The sequence below is a fragment of the Dreissena polymorpha genome, chromosome 5 (assembly GCF_020536995.1).
Source record: "Dreissena polymorpha isolate Duluth1 chromosome 5, UMN_Dpol_1.0, whole genome shotgun sequence".
In the NCBI taxonomy this organism is placed as follows: Eukaryota; Metazoa; Mollusca; class Bivalvia; order Myida; family Dreissenidae; genus Dreissena; species Dreissena polymorpha.
This window is the reverse complement of record NC_068359.1, coordinates 105,651,272-105,666,138: the sequence shown is the minus strand read 5'-3', so window position 1 is coordinate 105,666,138 and position 14,867 is coordinate 105,651,272. Positions and strand designations below refer to the sequence as shown.

General features: G+C 34.8%; 1 protein-coding gene across 3 annotated transcripts in view; it reads right to left on the bottom strand.

Moving 5' to 3' along the window:
- Positions 1-14,867, bottom strand: part of LOC127881865 (protein SCO2 homolog, mitochondrial-like) — a 51,957-nt gene that overhangs the window by 16,225 nt on the left and 20,865 nt on the right. For 2 of the 3 annotated variants that reach the window (XM_052430036.1, XM_052430037.1), the window contains one exon: positions 10,174-10,267. The exons of the other annotated variant lie outside the window; for it this stretch is intronic. In XM_052430036.1, coding sequence (XP_052285996.1) covers positions 10,174-10,225 — 52 coding nt within the window. In that variant the 5' untranslated portion in view covers positions 10,226-10,267. The remainder of the gene's footprint in view (positions 1-10,173; positions 10,268-14,867) is intronic. 3 annotated transcript variants of the gene reach the window in all.

Below are 14,867 nucleotides of genomic sequence, written 5' to 3'. Positions count from 1 at the left end.
GTGCTCAAGTGTAGTGCCCTACATAGTGTTAGACAGTCAATTATGGTAGACATAGAACGACAGTGGGGGGCGATAACAGAGACTTCATTTAATACTTTACCCGTAGACGAACAGCTCTACATACTCATCAACAGTTGGCCAACTTTAAAGACTTTCCTGAAAACCCATTTGTCTTCAGAATTTCACGAGTTTGAGAAGCATTGTGGACGGTTGTTGTACGGTCTGGACAGGACACGTCAGTTGCTCTTGGTGACCAATGCAAGCCAGCGACCACCCCGTACCAAACACACACAAAAAACAAACTAAAGAAGGGCATAATTCTTAATTAAACTGGCAATAGTGTTTATTGGGTATTTTTATTCAAGGCAATACAATTCTAATGTATGTACAGAAGCACTCTCCGGCCTTCCGTAAATTCATTTAATGATTTATTTTTATTTTTATCTCATTTAATATTTTAACAACTAATGAAAAATCGCGCGTACAGTTCTAAGTCGCATATATTCGCGATTAGTGGATAGACTTATATTCTAGTGAAAGGTGTGTGATTTAAGGAGTGAATAGTGTGAACGTGTAATATAGTGTTTATATTTGGTGGAGGATTATTCACTGTCTACAAACGATTGTTTGGTTCCTCTACAAAGGGGGTTCAAGAAGAACACAGAACAGAACAGAACATGGCGGACTATACAGAATTAAATTGTGACTCGGCAAAAATGGCAAATAACGTCGTAAACGATCGAATTAACGATGGAGATTATACATTAAGAAGGAATTAATAAAATGTCTGTGATAATCAACGATGCATAAAAATGTTTTAGATAGCAACAATATTATTTATTTATTTGTAATCTACCTCGTGGATGCATGTCACAGAAACGAGTGTTTGCATATTGTTAGCGATTAATTTACTCGCAATGTTATTTTAAACATATGTCGAGATTATTGTTAGAAAATGGGATAAGACAAACATGGTTTCATTTATATGTTAGTGGATCTGTGTATAATCAGATTCATATGCATATATTGCTTTATTATGTTTGTCGTGCTGTACAGTTTATTGAAACAGCCTGGAACTTAAATGTACATTGCAAGGTAAATATATTAATATAAATCATAGTAAGTTAAATACATCTATTACCATTAAATGTGCTTGTTTAAATTTTTTTTTCCACAACTGCTTCTGATGCGATTACATGTTTCCCCGTAATTCAGGTATTCAGGGAACGTTTTTGCCCTTTTTTTGCCTAAACTGCGCGCTAAAATGCCCTTTTTGAAAGTAATGCGCCATGCCCCTTTGCCCTCCTGGGAAACACACTATGGACAACAGACAGTATCCCAATAGCATGCATGCACTGACAGATGGACGACAGACAAAGGAGCATATAGTAGGTGACATAATTTTCTTCCATATCGTTTGTTGAAGTGTAAGGCTGTTCAATTTAAACCAGTACCACAATATAACACTCTAGTTCATAAGTTTGAAGAGGAATAAGTCGTAAAAGCAATTATATAACTCAGGTTTTTCCCCAAGATTATTTCCAGGCACAGCGGCAAGGCAGAACGGAAAGGGTTGGTGCAGAAGGGGTATGCACCACTTTGCATGTTGATTTAAAAGAAACGTTCTACATGCTCTAAATCTAAGTGTGCACTACTTTTCTTTGTTTACCTTCATTTCTTATATTTATTTCCTAAAATTCATATCCACAGATGCGTTATGTCGCTGTTCGCGGGATCCATGGATCACGATCACAATATTATGTGTCTGGTTACTCATCTAGATAAATATGCATAAGCATAGCTTGGCGATATCATTCAAACTTGTTATTTATCTACCATTTTTATGTTGCATCAAGTCTTACATCCATATATTAGATATTATTGAAATGAAACATTATTGCATGTATTTGAAACCTACTGGGCAATTTTTACATGAAGTTAACAAATTCTACCTACAAATAAACAGTTATCATGTATTTCATGTTAATCCTTTGTCCTGATTAAAAGCGTGCAAAAATTATACATCATATAATATGTTGAAGTATATGTTTGTTGCATAAAAACTTTGAAGAGCAGAAAACATTGAGAACTTGACAATTTGTTAAATAATTTCTAATGCATTTTTACATAATATTGCAAATGTTTTCTCTAAATTAACACAAATTGTTTACCTTGTATTAACATGTACTGCACTAAAATTGTTGAGATAGGTTAGTATTGATCAGATCTGTAACAAGATTACAGTTATTAAATACTCCATGTTGAAAGTGTGTATTCGTCTTCTGAGCACTGATTATGATTTTGAATACAATTATGGAATAGATTGACAGCTAGAATCATGTAAAATTCAGAGAGAGGATGTTTTCATGGGTTGCATGGGCAATATTTGTCACACTACATAAGCGTCAATGTGATATACAAACAGGCACAAAACAAGAGCGCGCCTGTCTACATGCAAACAGCTGATTACGACCTTAATGTTTTGATTGGTCCTTAACAAAATGCCAAGATTGAACATATACCTTGCAAATGACAGTTTCGAGCGCTGAATAACCATGATACGATAATTATGCTCCGTGTCAACACTGATATGGAAGCAACCTGAACAAAAGCTAATATTGTATTCAGCCAGAGATTGCATGAGGACCAAAACCAGCTACATCTGTAGTGCTTTTTGACTACAAAACCACTGAATATTATAACAAGTGGACCAAACGCCCTGGAATCTAAGCTTAAACAAGATGTGTTTGTGAAACACTATGTCCCCATATATTTGACCTTTGACCTTGAAGGATGACCTTGACCTTTCACCATTCAAAATGTGCAGCTCCATGAGATACACGTGAATGCCAAATATCAAATTGCTATCTTCAATATTGCAAAATTGTACATTAAATAAGCAATTTTGACCCATATATTTGACCTTTGACCTTGAAGGATGACCTTGACCTTTCACCACTCAAAATGTGCAGCTCCATGAGATACACATGCATGCCAAATATGAAGTTGCTATCTTCAATATTCCAAAAGTTATGGCAAATGTTTAAGTTGGCGCAAAGAAACAAAGCAACAAACCAACAGACAGGGCAAAAATAATATGTCCCCCACTATAGTGGTGGGGGACATAAAATACAACACCTTTAAAGGTCTCGTAAAATATATCATTAGAATTAGAACAAATATTCAGAGACATTGTGGCCTCAAGAGTGTTCTTATTCATTAAATTTATTGAACCCAATGACCTTGTTTTTGATACCATGTGAAACAGTTCTGAACTCAACAAAGATATATTTAGAGACAAATGTTCTCGAAATGCTTCTTGATATTACCTTACGCCTGTTTACTACATATACTACCAAACTCCTGTGAACTACATGAACAACCTTACTCATGTGCAATACATATACAACCTAACACCTGTGTACTATATATACAATTTAACACCTGTGTACTACATATAGTACCTAACTCCTGTTTCTACATATACAACCTAACACCTGTGTACTACATATACAATCTTACACCTGTGTTCTACATATACAATTTTACTCCTGTGTACTATATTTACAACCTAACTCCTGTGTACTACAAATACAACATAACACCTGTATACTACATATACTACCTAACTCCTGTGTACTACATATACTACATAACTCCAGCACACTACATATACTACCTAACTCCTGTGTAATACATATACTATGTAACTCCAGTGCACATTATATACAGTGTTTTTTTTTCACCTACAGGGGAAGGGTGGCGGGGCCCGTCCAAAGGGGAAAAATGCGTCGTTTTTTAGGAAAAGGGGAAAATTAAAAATTCACTCTTTTATATGTAATGATATTTATTATATGTATACACGTGTATGTATGAATGTAATATTCACAGCTGAATGTTTCTGTCCTTTTTCTTAAATATATATCAATGATTTTTTCAACATTTGTTTCAGACAGTTCAGCCGTCATTCACAGTCTCAGTTTTCCCTAGCAAATTTGAGTATAATTGGGATTTTTTTAATAGATAAAATGGCAAATTTGAACATTTTTTTATCAATAAAATGGACCAAATTGGAATGTTTTTATCAACAAATATTGACACCATATAGATACATCAGGCCTGTTCCTGGCCATTTTGGGAAAAAAATGCAATTCATGTGAAAAGTCCACTGATTTGGGAAAAACTAATTTAATTTAACTCTTTATAATAATAAAAATTATTATAAATTATAGTTATATACTTTGTTGGTTGTTTATGAAATAAATTGAGATATATAAATTTTATCAGTAGACAGTTCTTGCTAAAAAAAAAAACATTTTTTTTTTTTTTTTTACTTCTGGAGGGGATTTTTTCTACAAAATTGGGGAAAAATATATAATCTTTTTTTAGGGGAATTGGGGCCGAATATCGGCCCCGAAATTGCCATAAAAAACACTGATATACCACCTTATTCTTGTAAACTTCATATACTACATAACTCCAGTGCACTACATATACTACCTAGCTCTTGTGTACTATTTAAACTACCTTACTCCTGTGTACTACATATACTACCTATCTGATGTGCACTACATAAACTTCCTTTCTTATGTGTACTACTTATACTACCAAACACCTGTTAACTAAACATACTACCTAACTCATCTGTACTACGTATACTGCCTAACACCTGTGTACTACATATACTACCTAACACCTGTGTACTACATATACTACCTAACTCATCTGTACTACATATACTACCTAACTCCTTTGTACTACATATACTACATAACTCCTGTGTACTACATATACTACCTAACTCCTGAGTACTACATATACTACCTAACACCTGTGTACTACACAAACTACCTAACTCATCTGTACTACATATACTACCTAACTCCTATGTACTGCATATACTACCTAACTCATCTGTACTACATATACTACCTAACTCCTGTGTACTACATATACTACCTAACTCCTGAGTACTACATTTTCTTCCTTACTCCTGTGTACTGCATATACTACCTAACTCCTGTGTACTACATATACAACCTAACACCTGTGTACTACATATACAATCTAACACCTGTGTACTACATATACAATCTAACTCCTGTGTACTACATATAGAACCTAACTCCTGTGTACTACAAATACTACATACCACCTGTGTACTACATATACTACCTAACTTCAGTGTACTACACATACTACCTAACTCCTGTGTAATACATATACTACCTAACTTCAGTGTACTACATATACTTCCTAACTCCTGTGTACTACATATACTACCTATCTGATGTGCACTACATAAACTTCCTATCTTATGTGTACTTCATATACTACCTAACACCTGTGTACTACACATACTACCTAACTCATCTGTACTACATATACTACCTAACTCCTGTGCACTACATATACTACCTAACTCCTGTGTACTACATATACTACCTTACTCCTGTGTACTACATATACTACCTTACTCCTATGTACTACATATACTACCTAACTCCTGTGTACTATGTATACTACCTAACTCCTGTGTACTACAAATACTACCTAACTCATGTGTACTACATATACTACCTAACTCCTGTGTACTACAAATACTACCTAACTTATCTGTACTACATATACTACCTAACTCATGAGTACTACAAATACTACCTAACTCATCTGTACTACATACACTACCTAACTCCTGTGTACTACATATACTACCTAACTCCTGAGTACTACATATACTACCTAACACCTGTGTACTACACAAACTACCTTACTCATCTGTACTACATATACTACCTAACTCCTATGTACTGCATATACTACCTAACTCATCTGTACTACATATACTACCTAACTCCTGTGTACTACATATACTACCTAACTCCTGAGTACTACATATTCTTCCTTACTCCTGTGTACTGCATATACTACCTAACTCCTGTGTACTACATATACAACCTAACACCTGTGTACTACATATACAATCTAACACCTGTGTACTACATATACAATCTAACTCCTGTGTACTACATATAGAACCTAACTCCTGTGTACTACAGATACAACATACCACCTGTGTACTACATATACTACCTAACTTCAGTGTACTACACATACTACCTAACTCCTGTGTAATACATATACTACCTAACTTCAGTGTACTACATATACTACCTAACTCCAGAGCACTACATAACTCCAGTGCACTACATATACTACCTAACTCCTGTGTAATACATATACTATGTAACTCCAGTGCACTATATATACCACCTAATTCTTGTGAACTTCATATACTACATAACTCCAGTGCACTACATATACTACCTAGCTCTTGTGTACTACATATACTTCCTAACTCCTGTGTACTTCATATACTACCTATCTGATGTGCACTACATAAACATCCTATCTTATGTGTACTTCATATACTACCTAACACCTGTGTACTACACATACTACCTAACTCATCTGTACTACATATACTACCTAACTCCTGTGCACTACATATACTACCTAACTCCTGTGTACTACATATACTACCTAACTCCTGTGTACTACATATACTACCTTACTCCTATGTACTACATATACTACCTAACTCCTGTGTACTACGTATACTACCTAACTCCTGTGTACTACAAATACTACCTAACTCATGTGTACTACATATACTACCTAACTCATGTGTACTACAAATACTACCTAACTTATCTGTACTACATATACTACCTAACTCATGTGTACTACAAATACTACCTAACTCATCTGTACTACATACACTACCTAACTCCTGTGTACTACATATACTACCTAACTCCTGTGTACTACAAATACTACCTAACTCATCTGTACTACATAAACTACCTAACTCCTGTGCACTACATATACTACCTAACTCCTGTGTACTACATATACTACCTAACTCCTGTGTACTACATATACTACATAACTCCTGTGTACTACATATACTACCTAACTCCTGTGTACTACAAATACTACCTAACTCATCTGTAGTACATATACTACCTAACTCCTGTGTACTACATATACTACCTAACTCCTGAGTACTACATATACTACCTAACTCCTGTGTACTACAAATACTACCTAACTCATCTGTACTACATATACTACCTAACTCCTGTGTACTACATACACTACCTAACTCATGTGTACTACATATACTACCTAACTCATGAGTACTACATATACTACATAACTCCTATGTACTACATATACTACCTTACTCCTGTGTACTACATATACTACCTAACTCATGTGTACTACATATACTACCTAACTCCTGTGTACTACATATACTACCTAACTCCTGTGTACTACATATACTACCTAACTCCTGTGTACGAACAGAACAGCTCACGCAAAACAAACATATTCCGCGATTCGCGGAGTCAGACGCCATCTTGTGTTTGCGGAGTCGACTCGGAATCGACTATCTGGTCGCCGAGTAGCCGCGTCTGTCCGCCAAGGCACTCCGCATCTCGTCTCCGCGACTCGCCTCGGCATGATGCCGAGTAATTTATTGAAGATGTCGAGTCATTCGGTGGACAATCGTATTAATTATAATTTACAATGTACATGTTCCTCGGATAGAAATGGACTCCGAGTTTCGCATCATAAAATTTATTACATGGAGCGTTACTACGTTGCGAAACAATTCACTACATAATACATTGACAATAAGGTTTTGCATCATATAACTGTTTCTTAACCCTTTCCCTGATAGATGTGTATAATCCCGAGTCTATCGTTTCCGCGATACATGCGTTTATGACTGTCATTATCGATTACCACATACATGTGAATTTTCCCGTCTCTATCCATTACACGCTAATCCCGTGTATTCCATTTTCAAATGCAAATTCTGATTAATAATGACGAGAAAAGTGCTCAAGAAAACTCATTAACACAGACATCCAACATTTTTCTAACATATCAAATGAATTTCGGCATATGTTTCTAATAAAGATTTGATGAAATAGGTGTCCAATCGGGACAAGGGTAACACAAATAAATACATGTATATGCCCATGATATTTTCATGTCCAGTGTTTGTCTAAAACAAAAAGCGCACGAAAATAGGCGTGGGTGAATTTATTGATACACAAAACAATGTAGCGCAGACAACATTGTAAAACTTCGTAGTGAATTTCCATTTGAGTACCGGGGTATCTCGCAAATGATTTTGACATTTTCCTGAATAAAATAAAAGTAAAAAACGCTGTATCATTTTCATATTTTAGTTCGTTCAATATTGCAACAATTACTGTATTGTATCTGATTGCACACAAAGTGTCGTGTAAAGTTAATTTTCTTTTACAACACCAATAAACAGCGTCATCTATATTTAAATTTTATGCCACATGTATAAGTCATTTTCTGAAAATTGGGAGAAAGGAAAAGCGATTTTTTCGAAAATAAACCAACGTTTTTTTCCATTTAATTTGTCATAATTATTTATATTTTGTTTTGTCTGTGTATGTTTGATTGGTTCTCATTTGTTTTTGAAGCAAATCTTATGAAAAAAATATCGTAATGGTAAATGTCCCGTTTCCAAGATCATATACAAGATTTACTTCGATATGTTTACTGATAAAATATGGTTTTGACAGACGACATGTGCTTATGTAAAGTGTGTGTTTTTGTAATACACGGGATATTGGATTATCGGTGCTTGATTGAGCAATAAAACAAAGACGGAAGGCCTTTTGTACTGACCAAAATAATAATAAATAGTGCACGTGCTAATCTAACATTTAGGGATAAAACACACAGAAGACTAGACACTTTGTGCTTGTTTGGGCCATAACCGGTGGTTATTTTCAGTAGCACATGTGTCCAGAAACTAACGAGTTCGGGAAATAAAGCAATGAGATTATGATCTGAAAACTGCATGGAGTCTGAAATGAAACAAAATGCCGACAAATCAAAAGATTAACCGCCTAATGTTTCAGTATAAAATTCGATATTTTAAGGCGGGGTTCTCACTGCATATCCTTTTGCATTCGCATACGCTTGTATTACTTGTTATATCCTCGTATTATTTGCACAGATTTATTAAAATTACAACGAAAATGCTCACGCTTTCCAGGCAGATAACGTGATATTACACTGAGTCATCTTTATTTTCGAGCAATTTCTAAGAGAACAGCAGATTTACAATTGTATTTAATTGTCACAATAATGATACTGTTTTGCGTCGCAATATTATTTTGGTAGTCACATTTATGCCGAGTTTAATGTTTCAATATATTGCCCGATAATTTCGTTTATTAAATTGATATTTAGATGCAACATGTACATGACCATTTTTGCAAATCGGGACGAAGTGAAATTACTCATTTTTAAATATAAACGAATATAAGTTTTATTAAAATTGTCAACATTATTTATATTTTGTTTCTCATGTGTATGCGTTGTTGGTTCTCATATGTCTTTTCGCAAATTCTTATGATACTCAATATGTTATTTTCGATGTTTAAAGCAAACTATCTTGTTTCCGAGATTCATGTTCGGGATTCTTACACTGTGTAAGGCTTCATTGCTTATGGTTCTGATGGACATACCAACGCATTCTGTCTGACGTTCCGTATGCAGAAGCAGCTGCCCAAGTTTTCACACAATCACGCAGAAGTAAACCATAATCACACGTATTTTGTATCTGTTTTTAATAATCGTTTATTTAAAAAAAATTAACATGTGTTATCGTATATAATAAATCTTTGTATTTTTTTCGGCGAACAACTGCAGCGTTGTTAAAGACGCGGCGTGATGCCGCGGATCGACTGCGAGGCAAGGAACAGACGCAGCGTAACTCGCGAATCATAGCGGGGCCTCGCATGATGAGAAGGATACTGTTGTAGATTCAGAGTAATTCGAAAAAAGAGTGTGTCCGCGGCGTAGCCGCGGATTTTGTGGTTTGCGTGAGCCTGTACTGGACCTTCCTCCTGAGATATACATATACTACCTAACTCCTCGAGTATACAATACTACCTAAACTCCTAAGTACTACCTATGACTACCTACATATACTACCTAACTCATCCGTACTACATATACTACCGAACTCCTGTGTACTACATATACTACCTAACTCCTGTGTACTACATACATGTATACTACCTAACTCATCTGTACTACATATACTACCTAACTCCTGTTCCCTAAGTTGCTGCTGCAGGAAGTAGTAGGAGTAGCCCATCAGAAGGGAGCCCAGACCCAGAACAAACACAGCAGTTGGGTTCTGAAATGAAACCAATTCATTCCACTTACAGGTTACAATGTACTAAATAACCGGTTCATGTAGTGCTGTACTCTCTTAAAAAAATATCATAGTTGATTTGAAGGCATGTTGTACAATTTAAACTATTGTTCTGGCTTTATCTTTTTGAGAAAGTAGTAGGGCATGAATATGTGCTCACTACTAAATCCTGAAATGTGATAAACTTAGAGACTTAAGTAAAACATTGCATTAAAAAAGGTTACATTCCACTATACAATGGCCGGAAAAAAAGTTGCAAAAACAGTCGATTTTGACTTTTTACAAGTTCTTTCTTGGTTCGTACATGACATATCTTTTTTATTGCACAAATCGACTCCGCTTAGAATGGCCTTTAAGAAAAGGTATGGGTATGGGGGTCTCTATGTGCAAAATGTTGCATTTATTTTCGCCTAAAGATGTCGCTTTTACATTAAATTATATAGGGAAACTATTTAGTATATTGTGACCTAAACACAAACCAGGCCCCGTCACGAAGGAGCTGTATTTTCATAAAATCACCATTTTTTTGGTTGGGTATTACGCGTTTTGGCAATTTTTACGGAATAAATGCGTTTGTTTTATGAATTTATGGAGCATTGTGAGTTTTTACGAAAAAAATGCTTTTTAGAGGAAAATAATAAAAAAATCGTACAAAAACTCGTCTTGAGCATCTCAAATCGCAACAATTTTTGCTGAAAGCACCTCAAAACACGTTTTTATAGTTGTTTACTCTTTATGGAGGTAGCTTGTAACAATATTCCAGTATTTTGACTGAGTGTGATTATTTAGGGCAGTCTTTTTACTCCTGATCGCCTTTTATAAATCAAAGCTCCGACCGCGAAAGCCAGATGGCTTACCAGGCGTTATTATAAAATGCATTTTCAAGCATTTCTACATGAAATATCGATCTGAAATTTGGCACGCATATTGAAAATTATAGGTTTATAATTCTCAAGAAGTGCTAATTTTTGGCGATGTTAACAATAAACGTTTTTTTAAGGTTACAATGTACTAAATAACCGATTCATGTAGTGCTGTACTCTCTAAAAAATATCATAGTTGATTTGAAGGCATGTTGTACAATTTAAACTATTGTTCTGGCTTTATCTTTTGGAGAAAGTAGTAGGGCATGAATATGTTCTCACTACTAAATCCCTGAAATGTGATAAACTTAGAGACTTAAGTAAAACATTGCATTAAAAAAGGTTACATTCCACTATACAAAGGCCGGAAAAAAAGTTGCAAAAACAGTCGATTTTGACTTTTGACAAGTTCTTTTTTGGTTCGTACATGACATATCTTTTTTATTGCACAAATCGACTCCGCTTAGAATGGCCTTTAAGAAAAGGTATGGGTATGGGGGTCTCTATGTGCAAAATGTTGCATTTATTTTCGCCTAAAGATGTCGCTTTTACATTGAATTATATAGGGAAACTATTTAGTATATTGTGACCTAAACGCAAACCAGGCCCCGTCACGAAGGAGCTGTATTTACATAAAATAACCATTTTTTTGGTGGGGTATTATGCGTTTTGGCAATTTATACGGAATAAATGCGTTTGTTTTATGAATTTAAGGAGCATTGTGAGTTTTTACGAAAAAAATGCTTTTTAGAGGAAAATAATAAAAAATCGTACAAAAACTCGTCTTGAGCATCTCAAATCGCAACAATTTTTGCTGAAAGCACCTCAAAACACGTTTTTATAGTTGTTTACTCTTTATGGAGTAGCTTGTAACAATATTCCAGTATTTTTACTGAGTGTTATTATTTAGGGCAGTCTTTTTACTCCTGATCGCCTTTTATAAATCAAAGCTCCGACCGCGAAAGCCAGATGGCTTACCAGGCGTTATTATAAAATGCATTTTCAAGCATTTCTACGTGAAATATCGATCTGAAATTTGGCACGCATATTAAAAATAGGTTTATAATTCTCAAGAAGTGCTAATTTTTGGCGATGTTAACAATAAACGTTTTTTTAAGGTTACAATGTACTAAATAACCGTTTCATGTAGTGCTGTACTCTCTAAAAAATATCATAGTTGATTCGAAGGCATGTTGTACAATTTAAACTATTGTTCTGGCTTTATCTTTTGGAGAAAGTAGTAGGGCATGAATATGTGCTCACTACTATATCCCTGAAATGTGATAAACTTAGAGAATTAAGTAAAACATTGCATTAAAAAAGGCTACATTCCACTATACAACGGCCGGAAAAAAAGTTGCAAAAACAGTCAATTTTGACTTTTGACAAGTTCTTTCTTGGTTTGTACATGACATATCTTTTTTATTGCACAAATCAACTCTGCTTAGAATGGCCTTTAAGAAAAGGTATGGGTATGGGGGTCTCTATGTGCAAAATGTTGCATTTATTTTCGCCTAAAGATGTCGCTTTTACATTGAATTATATAGGGAAACTATTTAGTATATTGTGACCTACAGTGAATTTAATTCAGATGCATAATGGATTGAAACACATCAACTTAAGTGTCTTAATCTTAAAGGCAAAATTATTCATAAAAAAGAGGAAAAATGTCCTATATTTCTCATCATTTCTCATCTGAGCATTAATTTTAATGTGGGTTGAGGGACAAAAAGAATGTATACTCATTTGCTTAAACAATTTATAATTAACCATAGGACCCCTGTGTTTTGCACATTGGTCTACCTGGCAAAATATAAATAATCTTTGTGCAAGACAACACTTGTGAAAACAAGATGGACAAGAGCTCCACTGTCAGAGACAAGTGCCCCCCCCCCCCCCCCAACAGGGCTTTGACACAGTATTTTTTGCAACAAAACTGACCATAAGAGTTAATCTTATCATATTTGTGTGACTTGGCAACTTATACAAGTTTTTAGTTGACAAAGAATTCTGCACTAATGTTAAATCATCATTACAGTAACTGTTTAAGAATATTATAGTATTATATCTAGGGGTCATCTACTGTCCAAGGCCAATGCACATGTGAAGTTTCAAGCCAATTCATCAATTAATTGACTAGTTATTGATGGGAAAATTAGTTCACACTTATTGTGACAGTTACCTTGACCTTTGACCTAGTGACCATAATTTCAATAGGGGTCATCTTACACATCTAATGTCCAAGGCCAACGCACATGTGAAGTATCAAGCCAATTAGTCAAATTGTTTACAAGTTATTGATCAGAAATGAACTTGTCTACAGACAGACCGACCGAGCGACAGACAGACATCCACCAAAACAATATTCCCCCTCTTCTTTGGGGGGATAAAAAAAAATCATTTTATTCATGTCACTTTTCAGAGTTTTTTAAGTTGACATAGTGACCACACCATGTGACACAGTTTTTAACTAGATCAACATATCATTGAGAAAAACGTTCTGACCAAGTTTTATGTAAAATGGCATGAGGCATATAAAGTGTTCAGAAGGTTAATATTGCTAGCCATGAGCATATTGTGCCCACTTTAGCTTATTTACAAACTACACCAACTTCCCATATGTGAAAGGTTTTGATCAAATATGTAAATAGCCTTTATCTGAATTTGCAAAATCTGACATTATTTAAACTACACAAGACCACTTATAAAACCTGATTTTGAAATCACTGATTCAAGCTTCACCAGGTTTCCAGGTTAAAAGAATATTGCCACAGTGAGCTGACTTGAACACCATGCAACTCATTAGTGATCTTAACTTGTAGACATTGATTAAGGACCATCTTGCAGTACAAACTATGGTCTTTAAAGTACTGACCTAGTTTTGATTGCTCATAAACAGTTGTCGAAATTTTCCAAGAATTAAAATGCTAAAGACATTAAACATGGAAATACTCAGGGTTGTCATTATGATTTCAAACAAGGGGTTATTTTGGAATAGTAACCGATTAGGCCGGGGTTCAGACACCCCAGCCTCTTTCTCTAAAAGAAGTGTTTTCATCACAGCTTAAATTTCAATTTCAAGAAATAAAACCAAATCTCAAAATAATTATTGTGTAAACAAAGTTTTACTTGAAGCCAGAAAGGGTAAATATGTGCATTTTAAAGCTTCTTCTCTTTTGTCTCCAATTCAGGGTTTTCCCTTGGACGAGAAAAATAGTCAAAAAGTCCCCTACAAATTTGCATTAGGGGGTCAACTGTAACGATAAGGAGTCAAAATTACAAAGTTTGTTGGTTTTCCATCAGAATAATAGAAACAATATGCATCTAGCTCCGAACAAAACAATTAACTGAATTTGTGCGCAAGGGAAAACCCTGCTGATTGAATCAATAGTACTGTTTAATTGCAAAAGTATCAAATAGAAATAGAACACAAATTGTTTGTATTATCTTGAATATTGTAACAACAGAACGAAGCAAAAATCGATGCAAAAACACAACTTGAAATAAACACTTTGTTCAACAAACCAAACTCTCGAAACAAGTATAAACTTAACACCGCATGATATTTTTTCATGTTTTATTTTGTTTATCACTGAAACATCATATATCGGTTGAGAATGCACAATTATTCCACGAGGCGCGACACTTTTGCAGTTTTGGATCTGCGGCTGAATTATCGTGCCGTATGTATATGCATGCATCTAAACAAAAAGGGAACA